At 39.3% G+C, this 26,142-nt stretch overlaps 1 protein-coding gene across 1 annotated transcript; it reads left to right on the top strand.

Annotated features, from left to right (window-relative positions):
- The first annotated feature begins 581 nt into the window (after positions 1-581).
- psma5 (proteasome 20S subunit alpha 5) lies at positions 582-25,360 on the top strand. Its single transcript, XM_060845093.1, has 9 exons — positions 582-793; positions 1,005-1,071; positions 4,072-4,198; positions 10,603-10,670; positions 11,790-11,897; positions 13,661-13,719; positions 17,143-17,245; positions 19,377-19,463; positions 25,036-25,360. Exons 1-9 carry the CDS (start codon positions 765-767, stop codon positions 25,117-25,119), a joined length of 732 nt encoding a protein of 243 aa, XP_060701076.1. The 5' UTR covers positions 582-764; the 3' UTR covers positions 25,120-25,360.
- Positions 25,361-26,142: the final 782 nt, after the last annotated feature.

Here is a 26,142-nt window from a genome sequence, read left to right as displayed (position 1 = left end):
AACAATAGCCAATCGGAATCTCGGAGAAATAACTCACCGTGACAGCTGCCATTGGGAAGGCATAAGAGATAACAGACAGGGACAGCGACCAATGAGAAGGCCTAAGAGATAACGGACAGTGACAGCGACCAATAGTAATGAGAAAAGATAATGGACAGGGATAGTAACCAATGGGAAGGACTAACAGGTTAACTGACAAGGACAACAGCCAATGGGAAGTTCTAAAGCTAAAGGACAAGGACAATGACCAATAGGAATGTCAATAAGATAATACCCTGGGAAAGTAACCAACGGAATGCCAAGGTGATAATGGACAGGGGAGATTGATCAATAGAAAGGCCATAAAGGTAATGGCAGGAGCAGTAACCAATGGGAGGCCAGGGATAAAACCGGACGGAGAGTCAGCCAATGGACAAGCCCGAGGGACAGCAGTCACGGATAACAACCAATGGAAAGGCTCGAAACATAACTAACGCGTAGCGACCAATAGACGGTCAGGGAGGCAAACCGACAGGAATATTATCCAATCCAAAGTGGCATAGTGGTGTAACGTCACCGGCCCGGAAGGTAGCCAATAGGAGCTGGAGTCGGTCAGCGCATGTCCGATAGGGTTGGTGTCGTGAGCTCGGCGCCTTTGACTGAATTAAAGTCAAGTCACTGAAGTCCCGGGAAAGCTTTGATTTGTTTTATTTTAGTCACTGTTTTAAATTAGTTTTTCTCCTAAGCTCGCTGTTCCTGGATCTAAAGCAAAAGTTTCGCCAAAAATGTTTATAATTAGATCTGAGTACGACAGGTTCGTGCAGCTCTTGTGCTTGTGCTTTGTCATTTTAAAGCAAGGCCTCTGCTCTTTCCAAATTGGTTTTATTACTGGGTTTTACTGAAATAACTTCACGAAGAATCACTCAGTGTTTTCCTTTTTAATTTTACTTACAGGGTAAATTATGGATAATAAATATATTTTAAAAGATTTTGTATTCAATGATCCGTTTTGGTTTCACTTTCAGAGGCGTGAATACATTCTCACCAGAAGGCCGGCTATTCCAGGTCGAATATGCCATAGAGGCTATTAAGGTACTTTAATAAAGTGGTAACTGTAACATTGAGCCTTATATTGAAGGGGTGATGTAGTTAAAATTATATTTTAATAGGCCTTGCTGGGAAATGGAGGCATGACCTTATAGAGGTTTATAAAATCATGAGGGACATGGATAGGGTAAAGAGGCTAGATCTTTTCTCTGACTTGGGGGAGTCCAGAAATAGAGGCTGTAGGTTTAGGGTGAGAGGGGAAAAATTTAAAAGGCACCTAAAGAGCAACTTTTTCATGCACAGGGTGCTGCTTGTATGGAATGTGTGGTCAAAGGAAGTGGTGGAGGCTGGTACAATTACAATATTTAAAAGGCATCTGGATAGCTATATGAATAGGCAAGGTTTAGAGGGATATGAGCCAAGTGCTGGCAAATGGGACTAGATCAATTTAGGATAGCTGGTCACCATGGACAAGTTGGATTGAAGGGTGTTTCCATGCTGTACACCTCTATGACTCTGTAATAGAGAGGGAAGAGGGTTGAGGTGAAGGGAGATTTAGACATCCAAAGATAAAAGTGCATCCATGTACCAAAGACAAGCTGGATGTGACAAGAAGGGATAGGGAGTTTTAAAGTGGTCTTAGATTGGAGAGTAAAAAATCATGCAGGGAATACTAATAAAAATGGTTATCTGTGACATCAAAATAGTCCCAGTGCATGTGCAGCTTGTGACAGTAGCTGAAAGCACCAGCACCACTGCTTGTCTCACTGCCACCTGTGGCCTCAGCTCTCTCCATTTGCTGTGCTGCACAATGCAGTAGCCCAAGCCCTTTCCCAGGGCTTGGGCTACTGCACCTGTTTCCCCCTCATCTACCTACCCCACCTGAAGTCAGAGAAGCAATGAGCCACCTCCTGTTGCATGAGGCATCCTCTATTGAAAACCTGCTGTTTGTACCACCTAGAAATGACATTTTTTGTATTTACAGCCTAATTTTAAAAAGAAATAAAGTGACTTTATCTGAATGTATCTGAAATATTATACATGAACTAGAGGTACAAGAAGAGATCTCTGCCTTTTATAGAGATATGGTTACAAGTTAACCAACATTGTACCCTGAAATGGTTATTTCCCAATCGTTTGAAAGATAGGCAGATATAAAAATAGGCATGACCGATCTGACGGAGTCAAGATAATTTTTTATTAATGTTCAGAAAGTAAAACTATGAATGGAGATTAAGAATGACACGAGTCAGAAAATGTTGGTAGAGCTACTTTTATAGGCCTCCCTATCACTAGTTCGATAGCTGGACAGAGCATTAAACAAAGGTTATTAGCGCTTGTAAAAAAGGCAGTGTAATAGTAGTAAGAGACTTGACTTTGCAAATAGACGAGATCAACCAAGTTGGCAAAGTGGCCTGAAAGAGTGTAAAATGTTTTTATGATCACTTCCTGGAACAATGTGTTTGTGGAATCAACAAAATGAAATTACTTTGGAGGGAATATTGTGCAGTTCGGTGGCTTAATTAGTGATGCCATCAAAATATTGAAAATTGGAGCAGGTTAAGCACGTTTAAGCTCTGCTATTCAATATGATTGCGACTGATCCATAGTGTGTGTGTGTGTGTACATACACACTGTGGAATAGTGATCATAATACAACGAATTCTACGTTATGTTTGAAATTTTTTTTAGATTACTTGGTATGGAAATCTTTCAATTGCAAATGAGAATCTGAAAGTTGAAGCTAGTTACATGGGTATGAGGGGAGAACTGTCTAAGATGGATTGGATAAACAGATTAAAAGGTTTTGCAGTAAAAATTTAAACTGAAAATATTTTTTAAAAGCCATTCAATTGTATGATAAAAAAAATGTTCTATTGAAAAACAAAAAAATCCATGGAAGAGAGACATCTTTGGCTTACTACGAAAGTTAAATAGTGTACTAGAGTAAAAGAACAGGCTAATAACATTATAAAGAATTGTTATACATCTGGCAGTTTAGAATGTCAAGTTGGCAAACATAACCTGGAAGATAAATTTGCAGAATGTCTTTGAGCGTTTTTAGATTTAATAAAGCAACCTAGTGCCACCACAAAGTTGATTAGAATATAAGAGGACACTAGCATGGAATATGAAAACCAAGTGCATTCTTGCAAAAGTGTGACAAGGAAGAGAGTAACTAAAATAAATAGTCCCATTCCCCGCAACTTCTTTGACCAGGTTTTTAGTTATCCCTCCTATGGCCTCTTTTTGTTTAGTTTAAACTTATCTGAAAATTCCCGTTGGTAATGTCCGTGCCGACCAGGTATCCTAAATCAATCTAGTCCCATTTGCCAGCATTTGGCCCATATCCCTCTAAACTCTTTCTATTCATATACCTATCCAGATGCCTTTTAAATGCTGTAATTGTATCAGCCTCCACCACTTCCCCTCGCAGCTCATTCCATACACACATCACCCTTTGTGTGATAAAGTTGCCCATTAGATGCCTTTTAAATCTTTTCACCTCTCACCCTGAACCTATGTCCTCTAGTTTTTGACTTCTCCATCCCAGGGTAAGCACCTATCCTCTACACCTCTAATTTTGGTGTCAACTGCGCTGTCAACATAGATCTCCTTTCCAGCATGGAACTGAAGATCTGTGCTGTTGGGTGCCATCACAAGCTTGCTTATTCTTCAGATTGGTATTCTAATTGAATGGTGAAACAGGCTAGCTAGATGTTCAGATATTAAAGGATCGGTGGACGGACTGGAGGATGGAAATGTCGGAGCAGGAAATTTGAAGTACCATCAGGAAAGGTTGCAAAAACAGCATGTTCATCCGTATCCAAAAATTTGTTTCTCTGAGTAGACACTTTACATCAAAACTATTCTATAAATGAGCTTGAAACCAAACCAACTTTTTTGGACACACCAGTATAATTGGGGATTTGAGCATTTTCTGTTCTAGTTAAGATATCAAATTATTTCTTAGTTTGTTTTCTGCACTTTTTTTTATGTTAGTAAGTAGTCAAAATTTAACTAATGCTATTTTCCTTTCTGTAGTTGGGCTCCACAGCAATTGGAATCCAGACCTCTGAGGGTGTTGTTCTTGCAGTTGAGAAGAGAATCACTTCGCCTCTGATGGAACCCAGCAGCATTGAGAAAATTGTTGAAATTGATGCACACATAGGTTAGTACATTTGATTATTGAACCTTTTATTCTGTGTTACATTTTGAATAATGAGTGTAATAGCAACTTTGATTCCATTTGTTCAGGAACCTTTGTTGTTTTTCAGCTGTTGAGTGACTTTTTCAACCTCTCTGCAGTTTGAAGGTACGCTGAGTTGATGGTGGATGGTGTGTTGCAGAATAATGTTGAGAGTGCTTGCAATGAAGACTGTATCTTGGTTATGGAGATCCTCAAAGAGTTTCTCCAGTAGGTGTTGACTATCTCTCAGTCTTTAAATGATTCACCATTTTCTGGCTCTCAGGTTGGTTGGTACTTGGGTACTCTGTAGATGGTTTTGGAACTGAAGAAGCCATGCACGTTGTGATGAGTCTGCTCACTTTTTCCACTCACCATTTATTCACTCTTGACATAAACCCATGACCACATCACCTTTGTCTGGAAGGAAGAGAATGCTGGGTGATGTTGTTGTTGTAACCATCTTCAAGAAAGGGTACAGGTCTAATAGTGAAAATTAGAGGGATTTCCCTACTGTCTGCTATGGAGAGGTAATTGAGAATCCTCCTGAACCACTGCCTCCCACTAGCTGAAGAGCTCCACCCAAGGCAAGAGGCATCAATAGGCATGATTTTCAGGATGTGACAAATCTAGAAAAAGTGCAGGGAACAGCACTAATCTCTGTACGTGGTCGCCTTTGCCCTCATAAAGACTTCGACTCTTAAGTCTTAAGGGATTGTGGAATTTTGGCTGCCTGCAGAAATTCACCACCATTCTTGATTTGGAGGTGCAGTAATTGGACTGGAGTGTACAAAGTTAAAAATCGCACGACACCAGGTAAAAGTCCAACAGGTTTATTTGGAAGCATTAGCTTTTAGAACACTGCTCCTTCATCAGGTGGTAATGCCATCATTCTCCACTTGCTTCATAATGACATGCAAACCATGATCCTCTCCAAAAAATGGGTCCACTACAGACTCAATATCAATAAAACCCAGGGTCAGGCAGGACTGTGTCATCACACCAACATTCTTCTCCATTTTCCTCACCACAACACTCCACCCCATCTCCACAAAACATTGGAGTGGAGCTAACATGCAGGATGAGCAGGAAACAGTTCACCTTCAGGTCAGAGCCAAGATCATTCCAAATTCTGTCATCGAGGTGCATTACACCAATAAGGCCTGTGTGCATGCACACTTGGAAGCTGCAATCACTGAGGTGTATGAGAAAACAGGTCTTCGTATAAACACTTGAGAAACAAATGTTCTCATCAGCTATTGTTGCAACACAACACTGCCGCTGCCCAGCAAAATCGACAGTTAGTCACCTGGGCAATGAGAATCATTTCCTTGGGAACCTCTTCTCTGTGCAAGCAGGCATTGATGAAATCCGCCATTGACTACAATGCGTCAATGTACTGTCCTGATGCCTGAGGACCAGAGTGTTTAAAGACCTGAGACGTCAAACCCAACATCAAGCTAGTAGTCTACAGAGCAGCCATGGTCTCCACTCTCCCTTATGCATCAGAAGCATGGACCATTTACAGCAGATACCTCAAGTCCCCAGAGAGTTATCACTTGCACTGCCTTCACAAAATTCTGCCTATCTGCTAGCAGGGTAGGCATGTAAACATGAGCATCATCTTACAATCAATGTCCACAGTACTGAGATATTGGACTCACGATCAGCTATAATTGGTTGGAAATGTTGTCTGCATGTCTGAGACAGGACTCCCTGAACAAGTGCTCATCTGAGTTTCACAATAGTAAATGATTAAGAGGAGGGTAGAGGAAACTATACAAGGACACTGTGCAAGCCTCCCTAAACAAATGCAACATCATCATAACACATTGAAATCGCAGGCTGTAGAGTGCACGAAATTGGGAAGATTGTTCTGTTATAAAGGTGTAGAAGTGTACTGTACCGTACTTTTTTGAGAGTTAAAAGCTACCAGAACTACCTGACAGCACCAAGTGTTCTGAACAAGAGACAATATAACCCATGTCATAGCAGTTTCGGGGTGTGTACTTGTTTAGATAGATGTTGGGTATGAAAAGTCCCAGCAGATTTAAATACTTGCAGGTTAGTGTTCTAGACCTTTTAAGTACCGTAGGTGAGGCAATTTGTCTACTTTGGGCGATTTGTGGTTGATTAAATTAAAAGTGAGCGAAATGGTTCCTAAAGTTGCTAGAGACCTTCTGGGATTTGAAGATGATTCTCAAATTTGCCAAGAAAATTTAGAAGGAAAGAAAAAGGCCATACTTTTAGAATTAGCAAAGAAATTAGATTTGGGTTTAACTGAGGACAAAAGTAACGCTGAAATTGTAAGGGATTTACTCAAATACTTCGGTGTGTCAGAACAACAGACAAGTGCAATAGAGGTAGAAAAACGTAAATTACAATTGAGGAAAATGGAGTTAGAAGATAAACAGAGAGAGAGAGAGACGATTCTTAGCTGAGCAAAGAGAGAGAGAGAAGAAATAGAAGGAGACAAAGTTCTTAGCTGAGCAAGAAGAGAGAGAATTTGAACTTGAGAAGTTGTGACATAGTCAGCAAAGCCAAGTTAACAGGATGGAGGTTAAAAGAGAACGTAGTGATACACACTAATATGTTAAAACTTTGTCATGTTTTGATGAGAAAAATGTTGTAGCTTTCTTTATTGCACTTGAAAGGTTGGCTAGGCAGATGGAGTGGTTCATGGATTTATATGTAATGCTAGTTCATCAAAACTGTTAGGCAGAGCTAGTGAGGTATTTGCCACCCTGTCAGATGAGGAGTCGAGATTATGAAGAGGTTAAATAAGCCATTTTAAATGCTTATGAATTGGTACCTGAAGTGCATAGACAGTGGTTCAGAAACACAAAGAAGGAATCACGTCAGGCTTATGGTGAGTTTGAAAGAATTAAACATAGTCATTTTGATCGATGGATGCGTGCTTAAAAAAAAAATTTAGACCTTTGAGACTCTGCGATAGATTATTCTGCTGGAGGAGTTATAAAACTCACTTCCAGAGATGGTAAGAATTCACGTGGGGAAACAAAAAGTTCAGGAAGTGAGAAGGACAGCAAAATTAGCAGGTGAATACATGTTGGTGCATAAGGCAAGCTTTCGGACAGAATTTTGTCCTGTGAGGGATAGAAGTTGGGAGAAGGGGAGATCCTACGCTACGAAACCAAGAGTAGAGAACACTGGTAAGAATATACCACAGGTTAAAAAAGAACTCTAAAGAGGAGAAAGGCCTCAAGTGTTTCCACTGTGGTAAAGTGGGACACGTAAAGTCACAGTGCTGGTTGTTAAAGAAAGGCACTGCGGGAAAAGATGTCATAAAAGAAGCTAAACCAGTGGCATTAATGAAGGTAGTAAAGGAGAGCCCAAGAAGAGCTGAGAAGCTGCAGGCGAGTGCACAGCATAGGCAGGGACTGGGTATGGAGTTAGTACCTGATCTCTACAAAGAATTCGGCTGTGTGGGTAAAGTTTACTCAGAAGGAACAGGAGGAGAAGGACAAGAAGTTATCATTTTCAGAGCTACAGGATTACGCGGGTTATAATTGATTGTGTAGGTCCCCTCCTGAGAATTAAAAGTGGGAACCAGTACTTGTTAGCCACAATGAATGTGTCTACCAGATTTCCGGAGGCAATTCCGTTAGAGTATCAAGGCAAAAAAGGTTGTAGAGGAGTTAGTACCTTTCTTCACATGGTATGGGCTACCCGGAGAGATTCAATTGGACCAAGAATCAAATGTTACAACTAGGCTGTTTAAGGGGGTTGTGGATAGCTTAGGTACACAGCACCTTCAATCCAGTGCGTATCATCCTGAATCCCAGGGAGCTTTAGAAAGATGGCATCAGACCTTGAAAACCGTGTTGAGAGCATACTGTCAGCATTAGCGGAACGATTAGGATAAAGGTATCCCTTTCGCATTGTTTGCCATTAGAGATGCCCCAAATGAATCTACTCAGTTTACTCCCTTCGAGTTAATATTTGGGCATGAAGTGAGAGGCCCTTTGAAATTCAAGAAAAATTGACAGGACCAAAGTCTGAGCTCTCATACTGAGATTATATATCGGAGGTGAGGGTCAGATTAAATTGAGTAGGCGAGTTAGCTAAACAGGACTTAAAGAAGGCTCAGTAGAGAATGAAGCAGGTGGCAGATAAAAGCTCTGAGACTTGGACGCTTTCCTGAGGGAATGACGTGATAGTACTGTTACCCGTGATAGGAGATCCCTTCAAAGCCAGGTTTAGTGGTCCCTATCAAATTGAGAAAAAGTGAACTATCTAGTAAAAATACCAGATAGGGGGAAAAAGGGTATTGGGTATGTTATGTGAACATGTTGAAACCATATTACACTCCAGAGAAAGAATTGGAGAAACAGGTGTTAGTTATTGCCCTGCAAAGTGAGGATCAAATCCAGATGATGTGGGTTTTGATGTGCCTCAAAATAGATTAAAAAATGAAGAAGTCTTTGAGGAGTGGGATAGGTTAGCAAGCTATCTGTCTCAGGAGCATTGCACACAGTTGAAATATTTGTTACTGCAGTATAAGGACATATGTAAGAATCCGATGGGGAGGACTAATGCTATTGTACCTGAAGTAGACATAGGGAATACTGCTCCGATAAAACAGTGCCCCTATCGGCTTAATCCTTTCAAAGCCAGACAGGTCCAGATGGAGGTGGAGGCCATGCTCGACGAGGACACCAGACCAAGCCAGAGTGAGTGGAGTTCGCTGATCATCTTAGTTTCTAAACCAGACACAACTGAACGATTCTGCGTGGATTATTGGAAGGTCTGTGTCGTTACAAAATCGAACTTATATTCAATTCCTAATTTGGAAGACTGTATCGAGAAAGTTGGACAAGCCAGTTACATCGCCAAGTTGGACTTAATGCGTGGTTACTGGCAGGTACCTTTATCAGAGACAGCAGAAATAAATTTCTGCATTTGTAACCCCAAATGGGCTATATCAATTTAAACTGATGCCCTTTGGAATGAAGGACGCACCCGCCACGTTCCAAAGACTCATGAACAGAGTTGTGGCTGGGAAAACAAACTGTGCAGTCTATTTGGACGATGTAGTGATCTTTAGTAAGTTCTGGAAAAATCACATGGTACAGTTGGCAGAGCTCTTTGAACGACTGAGAAGCAAAACTAAGGATAAACTTAAATAAAATGAAATTCGCGAAAGCAGAGCTGATGTTCTTGGGACACATCGGTTATGGCAGGTTGACCCCTGGAACACAAAGACGTAAGTCATTGAGGAAACCAACCTCAAAGAAAAAGATGCTTCGATTCTTAGGACTCGGTGGATTCTTCACAAACCTTGCATTCTGTCGGAAGTTTGTTCCAAACTTCAGCAGTTTTGTGGCACTGTTCATCAATTTGCTAAAGAAGAACACAAAGTTTCGGTGGACAGAACAATGCTAGGAGGCATTCGACCATTTGAAATCGATATTAACCACCAAACCAGATTTAGCTACACCAATCTTTTCAAAAACTTCTAAAGTCACCATCGATGCTAGTGACATAGGAGTTGGAGCTGTACTCCTACAGGTAGATGAGAATGGGATTGAACTGCCAATTGGGTACTTTTCAAAGAAGATCAACATCCCCCAGAGGAAATGCTCCATAATCAAAAAAAGAACTATTGAGTTTGGTACTGGCCTTACATCATTTTAATATGTATGTCACGAACAATGTGTCTGAGATGGTTGTGTGTACAGATCACAATCTGTTATGTTCTTAGAACGCTTTAAAGACACGAATATGAGATTATTTTGTTGGAGTCTTCTGTTACAGACTTTTAATTTAAAAATTGTACACTACTTTGCATGTTGATAACTGGAATGCATCAGCAATAAAATGAAAGGAGGGTTTGGATGGAGTTTTAAAGCCAAAAATTATTGAGGCTTGATATACCCGATTAGAAATCGTTTTGGAAGCAGAGTTATTTTCAAATAATTGTTTTTAAAATAGTGAAATATTTGAAAAAAAGAGATAGGTATTTGGACTAAATAGATTGATTGCAAAAGTATCAAATCAGTTTGATAAATGCATAGAATAAAATTATAATGCAAGGAAGAAAAACTTAATCCTTGTAGAGACAGAGTATTTTGGTTTGGAGAAAATAAGATCAGATATGTATGGTATACAAAGCGCCTCTTAAGACACCCACTTTTTGTGATATTTAAAAATTCTGTTTTGTACTGTATCATGTTATAATGCGCAAAGTGTTTGGATCACTTTTACAAGAATTGTACTTTTTCAGTGTCTATTGATAAATTAAGAATAACATGTTAAATGTAGAAATATTTTTAAAATATGTCTTCCCACTGGATTCAAATTTCAAATTCCATTCAGTATAGCTTTTTGGAACGTATTATCTTACTTGTTAATTATTTTGTTGTTAGGTTGTGCAATGAGTGGATTAATAGCTGATGCCAAAACCTTGATTGACAAAGCAAGAGTTGAAACGCAGGTAATATTAGAATTCATATAATTACATTGCCATGAAGTCTATCCTATATTTAAATGTTAAGTGACTTTGAAATATGAGTACGATGTTTTATGCTCATAAAAGTGGAAGATACAGGTCTGTGTCATGAGGGACAGAATTAATATTGATAATCTTTTGTCAAAACTGAGGATGCTTTGTATTGTTTCTGACATAATTATCAAAAACGTGTTTAACTTGGTAAGCACTTATTGCAAAATCAATTTACATACACCTGCGAAGTGTTCATTTATCAAAGGTCTTTGGTCGCTATTTAGAATGTTATGATTATAACAAGATAGCTTAAACAAATAAATTGCCAGTAGTCGAGAGGAAGTCTTGGGAAAACTAACATTCCAGTATATAAGCTTTGATGTTTAAATTGCTTTCTATTGCAGTTCACTTTGAGCAAGCTTCAGCTAGAATGCATTACAAAATAAATAAATAAATAAATAAATGCGTACATAGGTGCAACATGTAGTCACACTGGATTGCCAGTATGATTGTGTGATAGCCCAAAAGAGGAATTTGTTTAACAAAAACCTACCGTATTTAGTTATTCATTATATTGTCTTGGTGAGTGAAGCCAGTGTTTGAAGATATTCATGTACAGCGAGTTTTGAGAAGATTTGTAGCTTAGTTTCTGGTTGCGAGCAAACCTCCATATTCATGTACCTTCTACAATCTATTGTATTTTGAAGACTTTTCTGCAAAAAAATGTTTTAGTATTCCTTTAAAGGTTAAAATGTCCTTAAGTGTACTTACAGTAATGTCCTATCTATGGTGAATTTGCTGACTAACACACATCGTGATTTATTAACGCAAGATTTGGCATATACCTTTTCAACCAATGTGGATCTCATTGTCACTTCTCTATGGTTTAAAGAAGGAAAAGAAAAATCTTCCTACAGTAAAAGTGCACACTGCGTATCTGTCACTTTCTGTGGATGTGCAGTCTGCAGTATTCAATGTTTGTGAAAATGACCAATAGTAAAATGTTCCGAGGCGTCCCCCAGGAATGTTGTATTTCACTGACAGTCTCTGTGTATTAGAATGACTTTACTTTGAAATTATTTGACTGAAATTATAATACTTTTTCTTCAGAATCATTGGTTTACCTATAATGAAAATATGACAGTGGAGAGTGTGACACAGGCAGTCTCTAACCTGGCCTTGCAGTTTGGTGAAGAAGATGCAGATCCTGGTGCAATGGTAATATCTCATTAAATACACAGATAGATGGCCTGCAGTGTGTCTTTGAGGGGATGGTTAAACTGCAGTTGCTGGCCTTGCAGTTTGGTACTGTATAAAACTGACATCAAGCTGCAGTGTTTACAAATGAAAGCTAAATGTGAAGGTCAAATTAGTGCCAATATTGTTTTTAAGTCATTTTATCAAATCAACAGGTTTTGACCATCAATCTGAACATAAACTTAGTAATTGAAATAAAACCAGTTTTATGATACAGTTGCTACTTTTAAAGATATCTTCACAATTTTGCTTCATGCAAGCAATCTTTCTCATCTCTGTCTTCCTTTCTCTCTCTGTCTCCCCTTTCTCCCCCAGCCTGCCTCCCTCCCTCAATTTCACTATGACAAAGTGCAGTGCTTGACTTGTGTTTCTGTCACTGAGTTGGAAGTGCAAATACTGTAACTTGTATAAGATCATACCGCCCAGTTATTTCAATCACAGTTGGAAATCCTATTACTGACCCTGATTGGATTAAAAATTACCCACTTCACTTTTGATATTTTTTGCACTGGGGGTTTCTAGTTAGGAATTTTATGAACCTTTCCAGGAATTCCCAAATTCAGAAGGAAAGATAATCTTAGTAGAAATCACGCTGCCTTTTGCAGCAATCTGTGAGCTATATTCTGTGATTTTATTTTAAATGCATTGCAGCACAACTGGCCTCTTTGACAGTTTCTGTGAAAGGGTTGAAATGCATGGTCAGTGTGGGATGGTAGTGTGCTAGATAGATAGGATGTTAGTTAAGTTACTGATTGGCAGGGTAATTGGTGGGGATAGTTGTGGAGGTAGTGTCTGGGATTGTGGGTCTGTGATGAGTTGGGAGTACAATTTTTAATAATTTTTTTCTCTCTGGAACCGATTAAGCTGAGTGAGCCCTTCAAATTCTCCAACTTTAATGGACTATTTTAAAGGATTCTAGAAATGGGGAAATTTCCCAGGCAGTTCCCATGAGACTCTGTCAAGGATTCCACACTGAAGAAGTGCAATTTCAGTCTACATTGCTCAGGCAATTTCTTGGCCATTTAAATATCTGGGCCCATCTAAAATCCAGCCAGACCAAGCCTCAGAAAAAAAAATTTGTATGAATGTGATACAGTGCTCTCAGGAGGTGTTTGTCAATGTCCCTCACACATTCATCTTTAACCAAGGCCATGTGAGCCAGAATGTTCATTAGCTGGCCAGTGACTCGAGGTGGCTCATGAAACCTTCCACAGCCTGAACACTGAAGCTGAGGTTCATGGGTGATGTAAAGGAAGCTCCATCCTGGTGAACTCTCCATACTGAGCAGTCTCTGAAGGTCAGCAACCACAGTGCAGACAGCCATTAGCCAACTGACATGCTGAGTTTCTCCAGCAGGAAATGTTTGTATCACCCTTTCCCTGCAAACTGATTAATACTGGAAATCTGGTCTTGGCGTATGGGCCAAATGCTGGCAAAGGGGACTAGATATATTTAGGATATCTAGACAGCATGCTCGAGTTGTACCAAAGGACCTGTTTCTGTCCTGTACATCTCTGTGACTCCATTTCATAGAGGACAAAAATGCCTTGGCCCATTTTTTTTTGTTTGACTGCTTAAATAAAGCCTCAGTTTAGCTGTTATCTCACTCATTTATCATTGTTTCTTGGGTAGAGGAAGGTAGACCGTTTCTCAATATACTATTTAGTGTTTAAGTACTTAGAAGGAAAGCATGTTTAAACTTTATTTTTAAAAAAAATTTTCAGAGCCGACCGTTTGGTGTTGCATTACTGTTTGGAGGAATTGATGAAAAAGGACCACAGATGTGAGTATAATTTTAGTCAGAATTGTTACAACAAAAGGCAGCCATACCTGCACTGGCTCTTCAAATGAGCATTGTAATCTGATGCCAACCTCTTCCCTCCCCCCATATCAAGTGTATGTTATGTGGTAATTCATTTGGGTACTTTGACAATGTCAAAGCATACCATTTTAAGCATGTATCATATGCTTGATTACCTAGATTGCCTATGTTTTACACTGTACATGTTTTGTAACTGTTGAGTTTTTCCTTGCAATTGATTATCCAGTAATTGATTATCTGCAACAGAGAGATCAGGTTATAGCTTAACATATACAAAATGATGACGTAATCTTATCCAATACTGGGTTCAAATCAAATGGAGGACTCCTAAAATTCAAGAAACACTTCTGTTTCACAAGTCTTACAAGAATCCTCTGCCATCATAATATTTTCACAATGGGGGTATGTCACTCACGTTATATCCTTAAACTGAAAACACAGCTTTTATATTAGGATTTTATAAAGGACTTGCTCTTAGTTTCATTGCAGATTTTTATAATAGTATATTTTTATTTGTATTTGCAAGCAAAAATTCAGATTGGTGCCTTCAAACTGGTTAATAGCATAACTTTGAAAATGGAGCTGTGGAGTTGTTAAGTTTAAATCAATGTACTCCACCTTAATGATTTATCTTTTGCAACACCATGGGATTATATAAAATTACGGCTGTGGCTGTAATTCTACTGAAACCATTGCAGAAGTAAACCTGATTCGAGCTTGTACAATATTGTCAGAGCAAGGCAGCTACCTTTAAATTTAAGCTGGGAGACTGTGTTTCGTGACACTGAGCACATTGTGCATGTTTGAAAATTCAGAGCTAAAATTGAATTAACTTTGCACTTCTAACTATTCTACTGTTAATTGACTACTTCCTTCTATAAAGTTAGGTGATGAAACTCAAATTACCTTTTCGAAGCATCAGAAATGAATGCTGAATTTGGTCTTTCAGAAGTTGTGATTTACTTGCCATATACTTTGCAGTCTACATGTTTTGTTGACAGTGTGAAAGTGAAATTCTTTAGTCCCAGAACTGGTTTCTGATTTGACTCCAGGTCAGCTTTGACATCTGGTTGGTGATGGCATTTTACAGAGTTTGTACTTGACGTACATGGAGTCTAAATAAATTGTGTCAAATCAATTTTAAAACGTTACATTACATTTATACTATTTAACATTGATTTGAGAAAGTTTTATATAGGTTAAAAGCCTGAGAAATGTTAGCAGCTGAAAGCAAAGCTTTACACAATGGCAAATATGCATTTGGGGATATAACAAAAGGTTTGAATGATCGTGGAGTGCAGCCCACATAAAGAATTTTCACATCTGTATTCCATGACTTGAAACAGCTATAAGTCTAAACCAGGTTTGGGATATTGGAATAGATTATTATGTGATGGTCTGAAAGTTCATGTGCGTAAGCACATGTAATTTACATGCATATCATATTTGCAACCAAAAAGATTGGTCATCGCTATATCTTAATGAACAACATGAGAGTTTGAGCAATAATAATAGTCTTTACTTGAAAGTTATAGAGATTTGCTGCGGTTTTGCTTGTACTGAAGTAATCTTTTAATTATAGCTGGATTTTAAAATTATTTATATATCTTGACTGATACTTGTACTGTGCTTTGTGTCTTTAACACTATCTGCTCAAGTACAATTTCTTTTTTGAATATTGCTTTCAGAGCATTGTAATGTAAGGTATGGAGTTAGGTTGAGTCAGGGTAGTAAAGGACATGGGGAAAACGTAACAAAAATGTCAGGAAGTTGCAGGGGCGCCAAGGCAAATGTGGAGTCATTTTCATTCCTTTGAAATTTTTAGTGTTGGAGTTATTTTAAAATGATTATTCGTTTTATCGTCAGTGTCTAGCCTCTTTCTCCTTTAATTTTGTTATTCCCTCTCCTTGCTTTGCTGATTACATATAATTTTATTGCTCTAAATCTAATTTATAGTTCTTGATTTAAATTCTGCAGGCTTGATAAGGATTAAATAAAATGTTTGGAGAAATGTACTGTTGCTAGCCCTGTTCATACGCACCTGTAGAGGGCAGGATGTCTATGAGCACCAAATTACTGGCAATCTCAAACTTTCTCCGGGCAGTGGCATGTGCCACTCTTTTGCTGATGGTCCAGTAATCTGGGTCAGAACACTTTAATATTTGGAAGAAAGAAACAGGAATGTGGAGACAGGGTTAATGGAAAGACACTGAAGATTGTGGATAACTCTTGAGATGTAGGAATTCCAATACAATTGAAGATGGATCAATTTTTTATCGAGTATAATGGGCTTTGGGGTTTCCTAAATATAGCCAAAGAATATAAATTTCAAGCAGTATAGTTGCCAAAGAAAATTTTTTTTTTGTAGTTGCAGTACTCTGTAGCTTTGGAAACCAAGTGCAGTAAAATCACAGAATGAGAGAGAACTTAACCAGTGCCATTAGAGTGGTGAAGAAGATAATCTCGAATCCCCTCTAATGGGGAAAGCTGTGATTAGGCATTGTCAACTATATTCCTCGTCAAATATGAGAAAATGAATTAATCAAAGTTTTCTTCCATGGTCTTCCTGAAATGCTTTGCGATGTGGAATTATCCAGGTGTTTAAGACAAAATTGGCTGAATATCTGAACAAATACAATGTAGAGAGGCAAATGAAGGAGAACGTGTGACTAATTTTAACACAGTCACAATGGGTAAAATAGGCTCTATATTGTAAACTTTGAATTTTAATTTCAAACTTGTGACAAATGTTTTGTGTTTGTACGAATTAAGTATTTGGTTTGATGGTATAAGTTTTGTTGGAAAGTGGTTTTTGACTGTCATTTAGCTCTATGGTATCCCTGAAAAAAGATTTAAAATAGAAAGTATGGATCATTTATGTTAGATGTAACACCCAGAGTATTAATTGCTGCAAGACTATCTATACGTAGCTACGGCTGAACTCAGTATTGCAATTTCAATGCAAAGGTTAATTTTCTTATACTTTTTTAAGCAATGTTTGAGCAGGAGCAGTAGCTTTTGGTGGTTATATGTAGAATTCCAAAATTGCCTTTTATACAGCGGCTAATCCTGTGTCACAAATCCAATCCCTTGTTACAACGATTGCTAACAGTGGATGCTATATTCAAATAAAATGTACTTAACATACCTTATAAGGAATGCATCTTCAGTTGAATTATTGTTTGACTTGGCCTGGAGCTTGAGATTTTTGTAATTAAGCAATCAAATGGCATAGCTTCATCCAGAGCTGGTGAACTTTATCCTATTGTCCAAGATTGGCTGTGGAATTCTACCCTATAATGTGCCGCTAAAATGTGTGAATTATTTCACTGCTAAATGTTTATATCATTGTAATTATTAACCCAATTATTATTTCTTGTGCAGGTATCACATGGATCCATCTGGCACCTTTGTACAGTGTGATGCAAGAGCGATCGGCTCTGCTTCGGAGGGTGCCCAGAGCTCCCTACAGGAGGTTTATCGTAAGGTACAGGAACTAGTACGCATAGGATGATGTTATGTAATCAGCAATTAAATCCACTTAGTACAATGACTGAAAATATCTTACTTATTGTGACACCACTAAGACTAATGGATAAACTGGGGAGTACAGGTATAGTGTCTTGCATTCAGCAATTAAGCCAGCAGTGCCTGAAAACTAGACTTATTTTTATATAATGTACCATGCATAATTTTTATTTATTCTTGTCAAGAGTAAAATGCTTTTCCAGCTTGTTCAACCAGCTGTTGTGTTGGCATTGTGTGAGAGCCTTTTCCCAAGCTTCATGGTAACTCTTAGGCACATCTTGCCCATCTTGAACCATTCAACCCAAAACAAGGCAAGATCCAAAATCCATGAAATCAGCCTTAATGTTGCCAGTTTTGAAACACTGGATCTGTATAGTGATATGAAATAAACAGCGCCACTAAGCAGTCATCTGGGAAATATTTGTTTCCATTGATTAGTGGGCGGCACAGTGGTTAGCACTGCTGCCTCACAGCGCCAGAGATCCGGGTTCAGTTCCTGCCTCAGGCGACTGACTGTGTGGAGTTTGCACGTTCTCCCCGTGTCTGCGTGGGTTTCCTCCGGGTGTTCCGGTTTCCTCCCACAGTCCTAAGTTGTGCAGGTCAGGTGAATTGGCCATGCTAAATTGTCTGTAGTGTTAGGTAAGGGGTAAATGTAGGGGTATGGGTGGGTTGCGCTTTGGTGGGTCGGTGTGGACTTGTTGGGCCTGTTAGGAAGCATTATTAAGGGTAGGTTGTGTTCAGAAACTTTATTGTTAGGTAGTGCTCACGTAAGGTAGTACTAGCAAGTCTGGAAACTGTTAGCTTCACTAGACAACAGTAAGCCATTATGTTACACTAAGAACAGACTGAAACACTGATGGCATAATGGGACCACAGGGAGGGTGAACAGATAACAGGACATTGAAACCGTGTTAGATTGCACGTAGCTCATACTGAGGTAACTGAATCTTATCTCTTCTGGAACCAATACTATTAGAGAATACCGCTTCTTACCAAATAAGGATGTAGCACTGGGATGTGAGGGGCTAAAAGCTAGACAAAGAGAACAATAGATCAGAACGCGCCTTCTCCAGTGAAGAGTAAATATCTCACTGCATGTCCTGTGTACGGCTCTCTCATTAAATCAGCTTATATTTTGAATCAGATCCTGTGTCTCTCTCCTTCAAACGAACACGGGACGGAAGCCCGTCCTAACAGATTTGGTGACCCCGACCTGTTTCCACACTAAGTAATCTAATCTAATCTGATTGCAGTCTTGAGAAATATGTGCAACCATTGGAAGTTTCTATTTTGTTAATACTTAAATCAGTATAAATATTTATTATTTGACTCATTAATCTTGGAGAAATTTAAATATGTTGTCGTGGATTTAACACCACAAGATGTAGGCCAATTAGCCCATCAAATCTGCTTTTCCATTCATTGAGATTATAGATGATTCTCAACTCCACTTTTTTCTGCCTTATCTCCATAACCTTTGAATCGCTTGCTCATTAAAAGTATATCTATCTCAGTATTAGCAATCCAGCCTCGACTGTCCTCTGTGGTTAGGAATGTCACAGTTTGACTATCCCCGGGAGGGAAGGTCCCTCCTCATTTATTTCTTAAATGGGCGACCCTTTATTCTATGATTATATCATCTTGTTCTAGACTTTGTCACAAGGGCAAACAGCCCCTCAACATCTACTCTGTCGAGCTCCCTAAGAGACTTATATGTTTCAGTAAGGTAGTCTCTCATTCTTTTAATCCCCACTAAGTACAAATGCAACCTACTCAGCCATAAATCTGGCTATTATTTGGATGATGCATTCAGCATGATAGTTGCCCTTGAAATCTGTTGAACTTGAACAATCCTGTAGAATATGAGTGTAAAGAGTAGGTTTTTGCTATTCAAACATTTGGTACTACCTTGCAACTTTGAACACACTGGAATATAGTATATGCATTGCTTTGAATGTTATTATTTTTGGCCTTGACCTCTGAGGGTGTCATGTCATTATGACAATGAGTTTTGTTGTGTAGGTTCATCGTGTAACTGCAGAATGGAGCCTTTAGTGGTACATTTAATGAGTGTTGTTTTTAATTCCTAGTCAATGACATTAGAAGAAGCAAAGAATGCAGCACTCACTATCCTGAAACAAGTAATGGAAGAAAAACTGAATGCTACTAATATTGAGGTACGCAGATTTTGCCAATGGTAAAACCACGAGTCATCCAGTTTACCAGACCTGTCTGTTTTTGCTTGATAATTTTACTTTTATTTCTGAAAGTTGGAAAGTCTTAGCATAATTATTAATCTATTCAGAAAATTGTCATGTGTGGAATTAACTCTAGTGCTATGTGACCATTCTATGAACCTGTATTTCTTTCTTTACATAGAACATAGAAAAATACAGTACAGTACAGGCCCTTTGGCCCTCGATGTTGCGCCGATCCAAGCCCACCTAACCTACACTAGCCCACTATCCTCCATATGCCTTTCCAATGCCCATATAGAGGGAGAGTCCACCACTGTTACTGGCAGGGCATTCCATGAACTCACGAGTTGCTGAGTAAAGAATCTACCCCTAACATCTGTCCTATACCTACCACCCCTTAATTTAAAGCTATGCCCCCTCGTAATAGCTGACTCCATACGTGGAAAAAGGTTTTCATGGTCAACCCTATCTAAACCCCTAATCATCTTGTACACCTCTATCAATCACCCCTAAACCTTCTTTTCTCCAATGAAAACAGCCCCAACTGCCTCAGCCTTTCCTCATACGATCTTCCTACCATACCAGGCAACATCCTGGTAAACCTCCTGCACCCGTTCCAGTGCCTCCACATCCTTCCCATAGTATGGCGACCAAAACTGCACACAATACTCCAGATGCGGCCGCACCAGAGTCTTATACAACTGCAACATGACCTCAGGACTCCGGAACTCAATTCCTCTACCAATAAAAGCCAGTACGCCATATGCCTTCTTCACAGCACTATTTACCTGGGTGGCAACTTTCAGAGATCTGTGTACATGGACACCAAGATCCCTCTGCTCATCCACACTACCAAGTATCCGACCATTAGCACAGTACCCCATCTTCTTGTTACTCTTACCAAAGTGAATCACTTCACACTTGGCTACATTGAACTCCATTTGCCACCTTTCTGCCCAGCTCTGCAACTTATCTATACCCCTCTGTAACCTGCCACATCCTTCCTCACTGTCAACAACTCCACCGACTTTCGTATCATCCGCAAACCACCTCACCCAACCTTCTAGCCCCCCCTCCAGGTCATTTATAAAAATGACAAACAGCAATGGTCCCAAAACAGATCCTTGCGGAACACCGCTAGTAACTGCACTCCAAGATGAACCTTTACCATCAACTACTACCCTCTGTCTTCTTCCAGCCAGCCAATTCCTAATCCAAACCTTCAACTCACCCTCAATGCCATACCTCTGTATTTTTTGCAGTAGCCTACCATGGGGAACCTTATCAAACGCCTTAGTAAAATCCATATACACCACATCTACCGCTTTACCCTCGTCCACCTCCTTAGTCACCTTCTCTAAGAAATCAATAAGGTTTGTGAGGCACGACCTGCCCTTCACAAAACCATGTTGACTATCCTTGATCACATTATTCCTATCCAGATGTTCTAAATCCTATCCCTTACAATTCTCTCTGAGACTTTGCCCACAACAGAAGTGAGACTCACTGGCCTATAGTTACTAGGGTTATCCCAACTCCCCTTCTTGAACAAGGAAACCACATTTGCTATCCTCCAGTCTTCTGACACTATTCCTGTAGACAACGAGGACATAAAAATCAAGGCCAATGGCTCTGCAATCTCCTCCCTTGCTTCCCAGAGAATCCTGGGATAAATGCCATCAGGCCCAGGGAACTTATCTATTTTCACCCTTTCCAGAATTTTCAACACATCTTCCCTACATACCTCAAAGCCATCCATTCTAATTAATTGTGACTCAATATTCACATCGGCAACAATGTCCTGTTCCTGAGTGAATACTGACGAAAAGTATTCATTCAGTGTCTCCCCAATCTCTTCAGCCTCCACATGCAACTTCCCACTACTATCCTTGACTGGACCTATTCCTACCCTAGTCATTCTTTTATTCCTTTGCTCGTCCCTCTTTTACATTGATCAAAAGAACAAATCTGAATGTAGCCTGTGTGACTAGAATTAATTTCCCCACTGAAAGGAAATGTCTAGCTATCCCTCTTGCTGTATCTCTTCCATTTTACCCTGCAGTTCCATCACATCACTCCCCAACTTGCCTGCTGGGTCTGTTTTGGTTAAAATCTAAACACAGCAAGTTATAGTCAGAGACTCATATGGCACAAAATAGGTCCTTTAGTCCATCTGATTTGCACCATCCTAGTGACACAAGTCCCACTTTCCAACACTTATCCCATAGCCTTGAATGTTATAATATTTCAAGTGTTTATCCACATACATTTTAAATGTCGTGAGGCTTTCTGCCCCTCATTATTGATCCTTCAACAATTGATCATCTTTCATACTAATAATCACCTAGCTAATCTTTGTGTCATCCCCAAACTTGTATGTCCGCCCTCCCACAGTTCTCATTGATATAATTTCTATATGTCACAAATAATGAGGAACCCAGCACAGATCCTTCTGTCTCCAAACATGCAAACAGCCTTCTACCACCAAGCAAATTCTGGATCCACTTTACCAAGTTACCTTGGATTCCATGTGTTTTTACCATTTGTGTCAGTCTCTTGTGAGAAATCTTGTCTAAAGGCTTTTCTGGAATCTACAAAATACATCTACTGCACAGCTCTCATCTACACACCTGATCACCACGTCAAAATTTAATCAAATTTGTTAGACATGAATCTTCCTCTGACAAAGCCATGCTGACTATCACTGGTCAAACCTTGCCTCTCCCTAGTTGAGGTTAATTCTTTCCTTCAAAATTTTGTTCAGTAATTTCTCTACCTCAGATGTGAGACTCACCGATCTGCAATTCTGTCATTTATCCCTACGACCCTTTCAGAAACATGGAACCATATTACGGTCCTCCAGTCCTCTGGCACCTCCCTGCAGCCTGAGAGGATTTGAAAATCTGTGTAAGACCCGTGCAATTTCTTCCCTCATCTCCCACAGCATATGGACCTGAGGATTTGTCCATTTGAAAGTCTATCGAATCCTCCAATACCTTTTTGCTGTCTCTTACTCTGCTCAAGACCTGAGTTCTTCTCCCTGAGTTCTGTACCTACACCCTTGTCCTGAGTGACGACAGATGCGAAATACACATTTAACACCAAATCTGTATCCTGCAGCTCCACATGCAAATTGTCCTCTTGGTCCCGATTGGACTTTGCTCTTCTCCTGTTTATCCTCTCCCCTTGAGATACTTATTGAACATCTTAAGATTTTCACTAAATTTACATTTTAGGATTTTCTAATTCCCATTCTTTGTCTCCTATTTGCTTTAAGTTTACCAACCTCCAAAATTTCTATACAGGAAGTCCCTGGGTTATGAACGAGTTCCATTTTTAATTCTGTTCGTAAGGCGAATTTGTATGTAAATCGGAACAATTACGTACGGTTGACATCTAGCGCCAATTAGTCAAATGTTTGTCTTAGAATATAGGATATATTTTACGTAAAATATCTTAAATGCAATAATAATAAATGTAACGACAGTACAGTATTTATAATTGAGAGAATAGTCTACCCGTTCGTTAGTACGAACCATTGTATGTAACTTGATTTTTTTAAAAAATAGACTTTACAGAAGTTGGTTCCTAAGTACGGATGTTTGTAACCCGGGGAAAGCCTGTACTCTACTAGGGCCTGAATTGTTTTGCTCCCTTTGCAGCTGCTAAAAGCTTCTCTTTTCCTTCTTGTCCTGAATATTTCCAGACATGCCTGGTTCTCTGAGCTTGTTGCTCCTACATTTCATCCCAAAGGGAACACATTGGGCCTGTACACTCCCAATTTCCTTTTTGAATGCCCCTATTGCTCTGTAGATTCTCTGACAAATAGCTGTTCCAAATGTAGCTTTGGCCACATTACACCTCACTTTAATATATTCTATTCCCATGGATGTAGGTTTGCTCTCCGAGTTGGAAGGTTCATTTCCAGCTGTTTCGGCACCCTACTAGGTAACATGTTAGCGAGCAAACCTACATCCAGAACCTCAACCTGAGCTACAAATCTTCTCAAAACTCGCTATTCTATTTCCATCCCCTCAAGTATCGAGGACCTTTTTTTTTCAGGCCATCTTCTTCCTTCTCCTTAACAAATTTAAATTATAATGTGTTGTAGTCGCTATCTCCAAATTATTACGACAGTGCCACCTCAAACACTTGTCTGGCTTAGTTCATTGGAGCTAGGTCCAGCAGTGCTTTGTCCCTTTTTAAGATCAGATTAGATTCACGACAGTGTGGAACAGGCCCTTTGGCCCAACAGGTCCACACTAACCCATTCCCCTACATTCACACCTGACTAATGCACCTAACACTACGGACAATGTAGCATGGCCAATTCATCTGACCTGTACATCTTTGGACTGTGGGAGGAAACCGGAACACCCAAAGGAAATCCAGGCAAACACGGGGAGAATGTGCAAACTCCACACAGACAGTTGCCTGACACGGAAATTGAACCCGGGTCCCTCGTGCTGTGAGGCAGCAGTGCCGATCACTGAATCACTGTGCCGCCCTTGTCAGACTTTCCATGTGTTGACATAAAAAGCTCTCCTTAATCCAAATTCAACCCTTTATGTTATGACTATCCCAATTAATGTTGGCGAAGTTGAAATCCCTTAATATGGTAATATTAATAATAATTATTATTGTTGTCATTCACAGTGAATTGTCTCCATCTGAGTTATCTGACATTCCTCCAACCAGTATCCAATGCAAAACAAAATGGGAATATCCTCTTTTGGGGTGTAAACAAGTCTCACTTATGGCAAAATTGGCTTTAATTTGCATCATTACACTGGACTAGGAAGTAGAAGAGAGACAACCCAGTCTCTAGCTCCTGTTTTTATTTTTAATTCATTCATAGGATATAGACATCTTTGGCTATGTCATCATTTATTGCCCAAAGCAATTATTTAAAGGTCATTGGTGACCCAGATTGGTTTCTAATGATGACTGCTATTGTGGCATTAAAACTCATCTCCCCTTTGTTAGCCCAGAGTTCTGCATTTGTCGACTAGTGACATCACCATCATACCAACCCCTCCCCTGGCCACTCTTAAGGATTTTTTGATTGGTGTTATTGGGTGAGTTTCATACCCATGATGACACGTTTGCATGTGCCAAAGTCTCAAGTGGTTCGTTTGCACTTTTTAAGTATGAAGTGTGAGGTTGGTCTATTTGGGAAAGCGACCAGAGGGCCGCAAATTTCCAAGAGCCAATAACTCATAAGGTGTGAGTTCTAATAGGATATGAAATATAAGAGAACCAGACAACTGGAGCAACAAATATTTTCTCAAAGAGCCAGACATTGCATCTCAGTCAGGAAGAGGATGAGACTTCATGCAGTGGAAATGCAAAAAAGAAATCAAATTGAAAATGTTCTCTGATAATGAAGTTAGAAAATGGTGCAGGCTGGAATTGTAATTTTTGTAGGCTTTCCAGTAACCAGCTTCACCACAAAAACTGCATGAATAGTAACCCCAGTTCATTTTTAGTACTTTTGTAGTTGCAGTCACTAGAGTTTGCTGATGTGTAGTAACTGCTAATTATTTTCTAGCTTGCAACAATGGAACCTTCAAAAGTATTTCATATGTACACAAAGGAAGAGCTGGAAGAAGAAATAAAGAAACTGCAAACCTGAGTATTGGCACAACCACTGCTTCCTTGAGTGCGAATTGGAACACAGTCAGTTATGTGCTCTGTTGGGAGATTTAGTTCATAGAATAAAACTTACTTTGTTGGACAGCAATATTAATTTTTTTTGTTAATGTTCTACAAATTACAGTCTTTTATCTCAAGGATATGAAAAGATCATTGTACATAGTGCATTGAAAACGTATTGTTATGAAACAAATGAGGCTAAATAAATATTTCTTACTGAAGATGTGTTGTTCAAATCTTTGTTCACCTTTACATAGGAGTACTCAAGGTTGATCAAACGTAAAGAAATGGTTTCTAATTCACTTTAGCCTGTGTTTCATTTTGAGCCTTCACAATTACAGATCTTTGTGCTGTTTGCTATAAATTGGAAAGAGTTCAGTGCCTAAATAAAATTCTAACATTATAAATTTTTTAAAACCTCAATCTTTTTAGGACCAACATTTTCATGTGCCTATTTTTATTTCAACTGAATGAATATTGATTTGTAAGGTGAATTGAAAATGTGTTGCTGGTTAAAGCACAGCAGGTCAGGCAGCATCCCAGGAACAGGAAATTCGACGTTTCGGGCCAGAGCCCTTCTTCAGGATTCCTGATGAAGGGCTCTGGCCCGAAACGTCGAATTTCCTGTTCCTGGGATGCTGCCTGACCTGCTGTGCTTTAACCAGCAACACATTTTCAGCTCTGATCTTCAGCATCTGCAGACCTCACTTTTTACTTGTAAGGTGAATTAGCTTGCACACAATTAATCAGTGATGTGTGAACAAGGCTGAGGTCAATCAGCTTGACACAATAGGCATTGAACCTTTTAGCCTAGCCAATTGCTCAATTTTAAATTAGTTGGTTTCTTCACATATTATACCAATGGTTTTTTTTTATTAACAAATAGACAGCTCCAATTTCATACAGTCAGTAACCAAACTTCTATTTTACAGTAATGATTCAGAACATTTGTTGCCAGAGGTATGACTGAAAAAAGTCACATTTGAAGCAAAATTAATTTAAG

This window comes from Hemiscyllium ocellatum, chromosome 26 (assembly GCF_020745735.1).
Source record: "Hemiscyllium ocellatum isolate sHemOce1 chromosome 26, sHemOce1.pat.X.cur, whole genome shotgun sequence".
Taxonomy (NCBI): domain Eukaryota; kingdom Metazoa; phylum Chordata; class Chondrichthyes; order Orectolobiformes; family Hemiscylliidae; genus Hemiscyllium; species Hemiscyllium ocellatum.
Note: the sequence above shows the minus strand (reverse complement) of the source record. Positions and strands in the feature narration are given on the sequence as shown.

Bases quoted from the DNA above. Each gene is read 5' to 3' on its own strand.
- psma5 (XM_060845093.1), top strand. From the start codon at position 765: ATGTTTATAATTAGATCTGAGTACGACAG. The intron at 13,720-17,142 runs GTGAGTATAATT...TTTCTTGTGCAG, and splicing joins GATGAAAAAGGACCACAGAT to GTATCACATGGATCCATCTG. The intron at 17,246-19,376 runs GTACAGGAACTA...TTTAATTCCTAG, and splicing joins TACAGGAGGTTTATCGTAAG to TCAATGACATTAGAAGAAGC.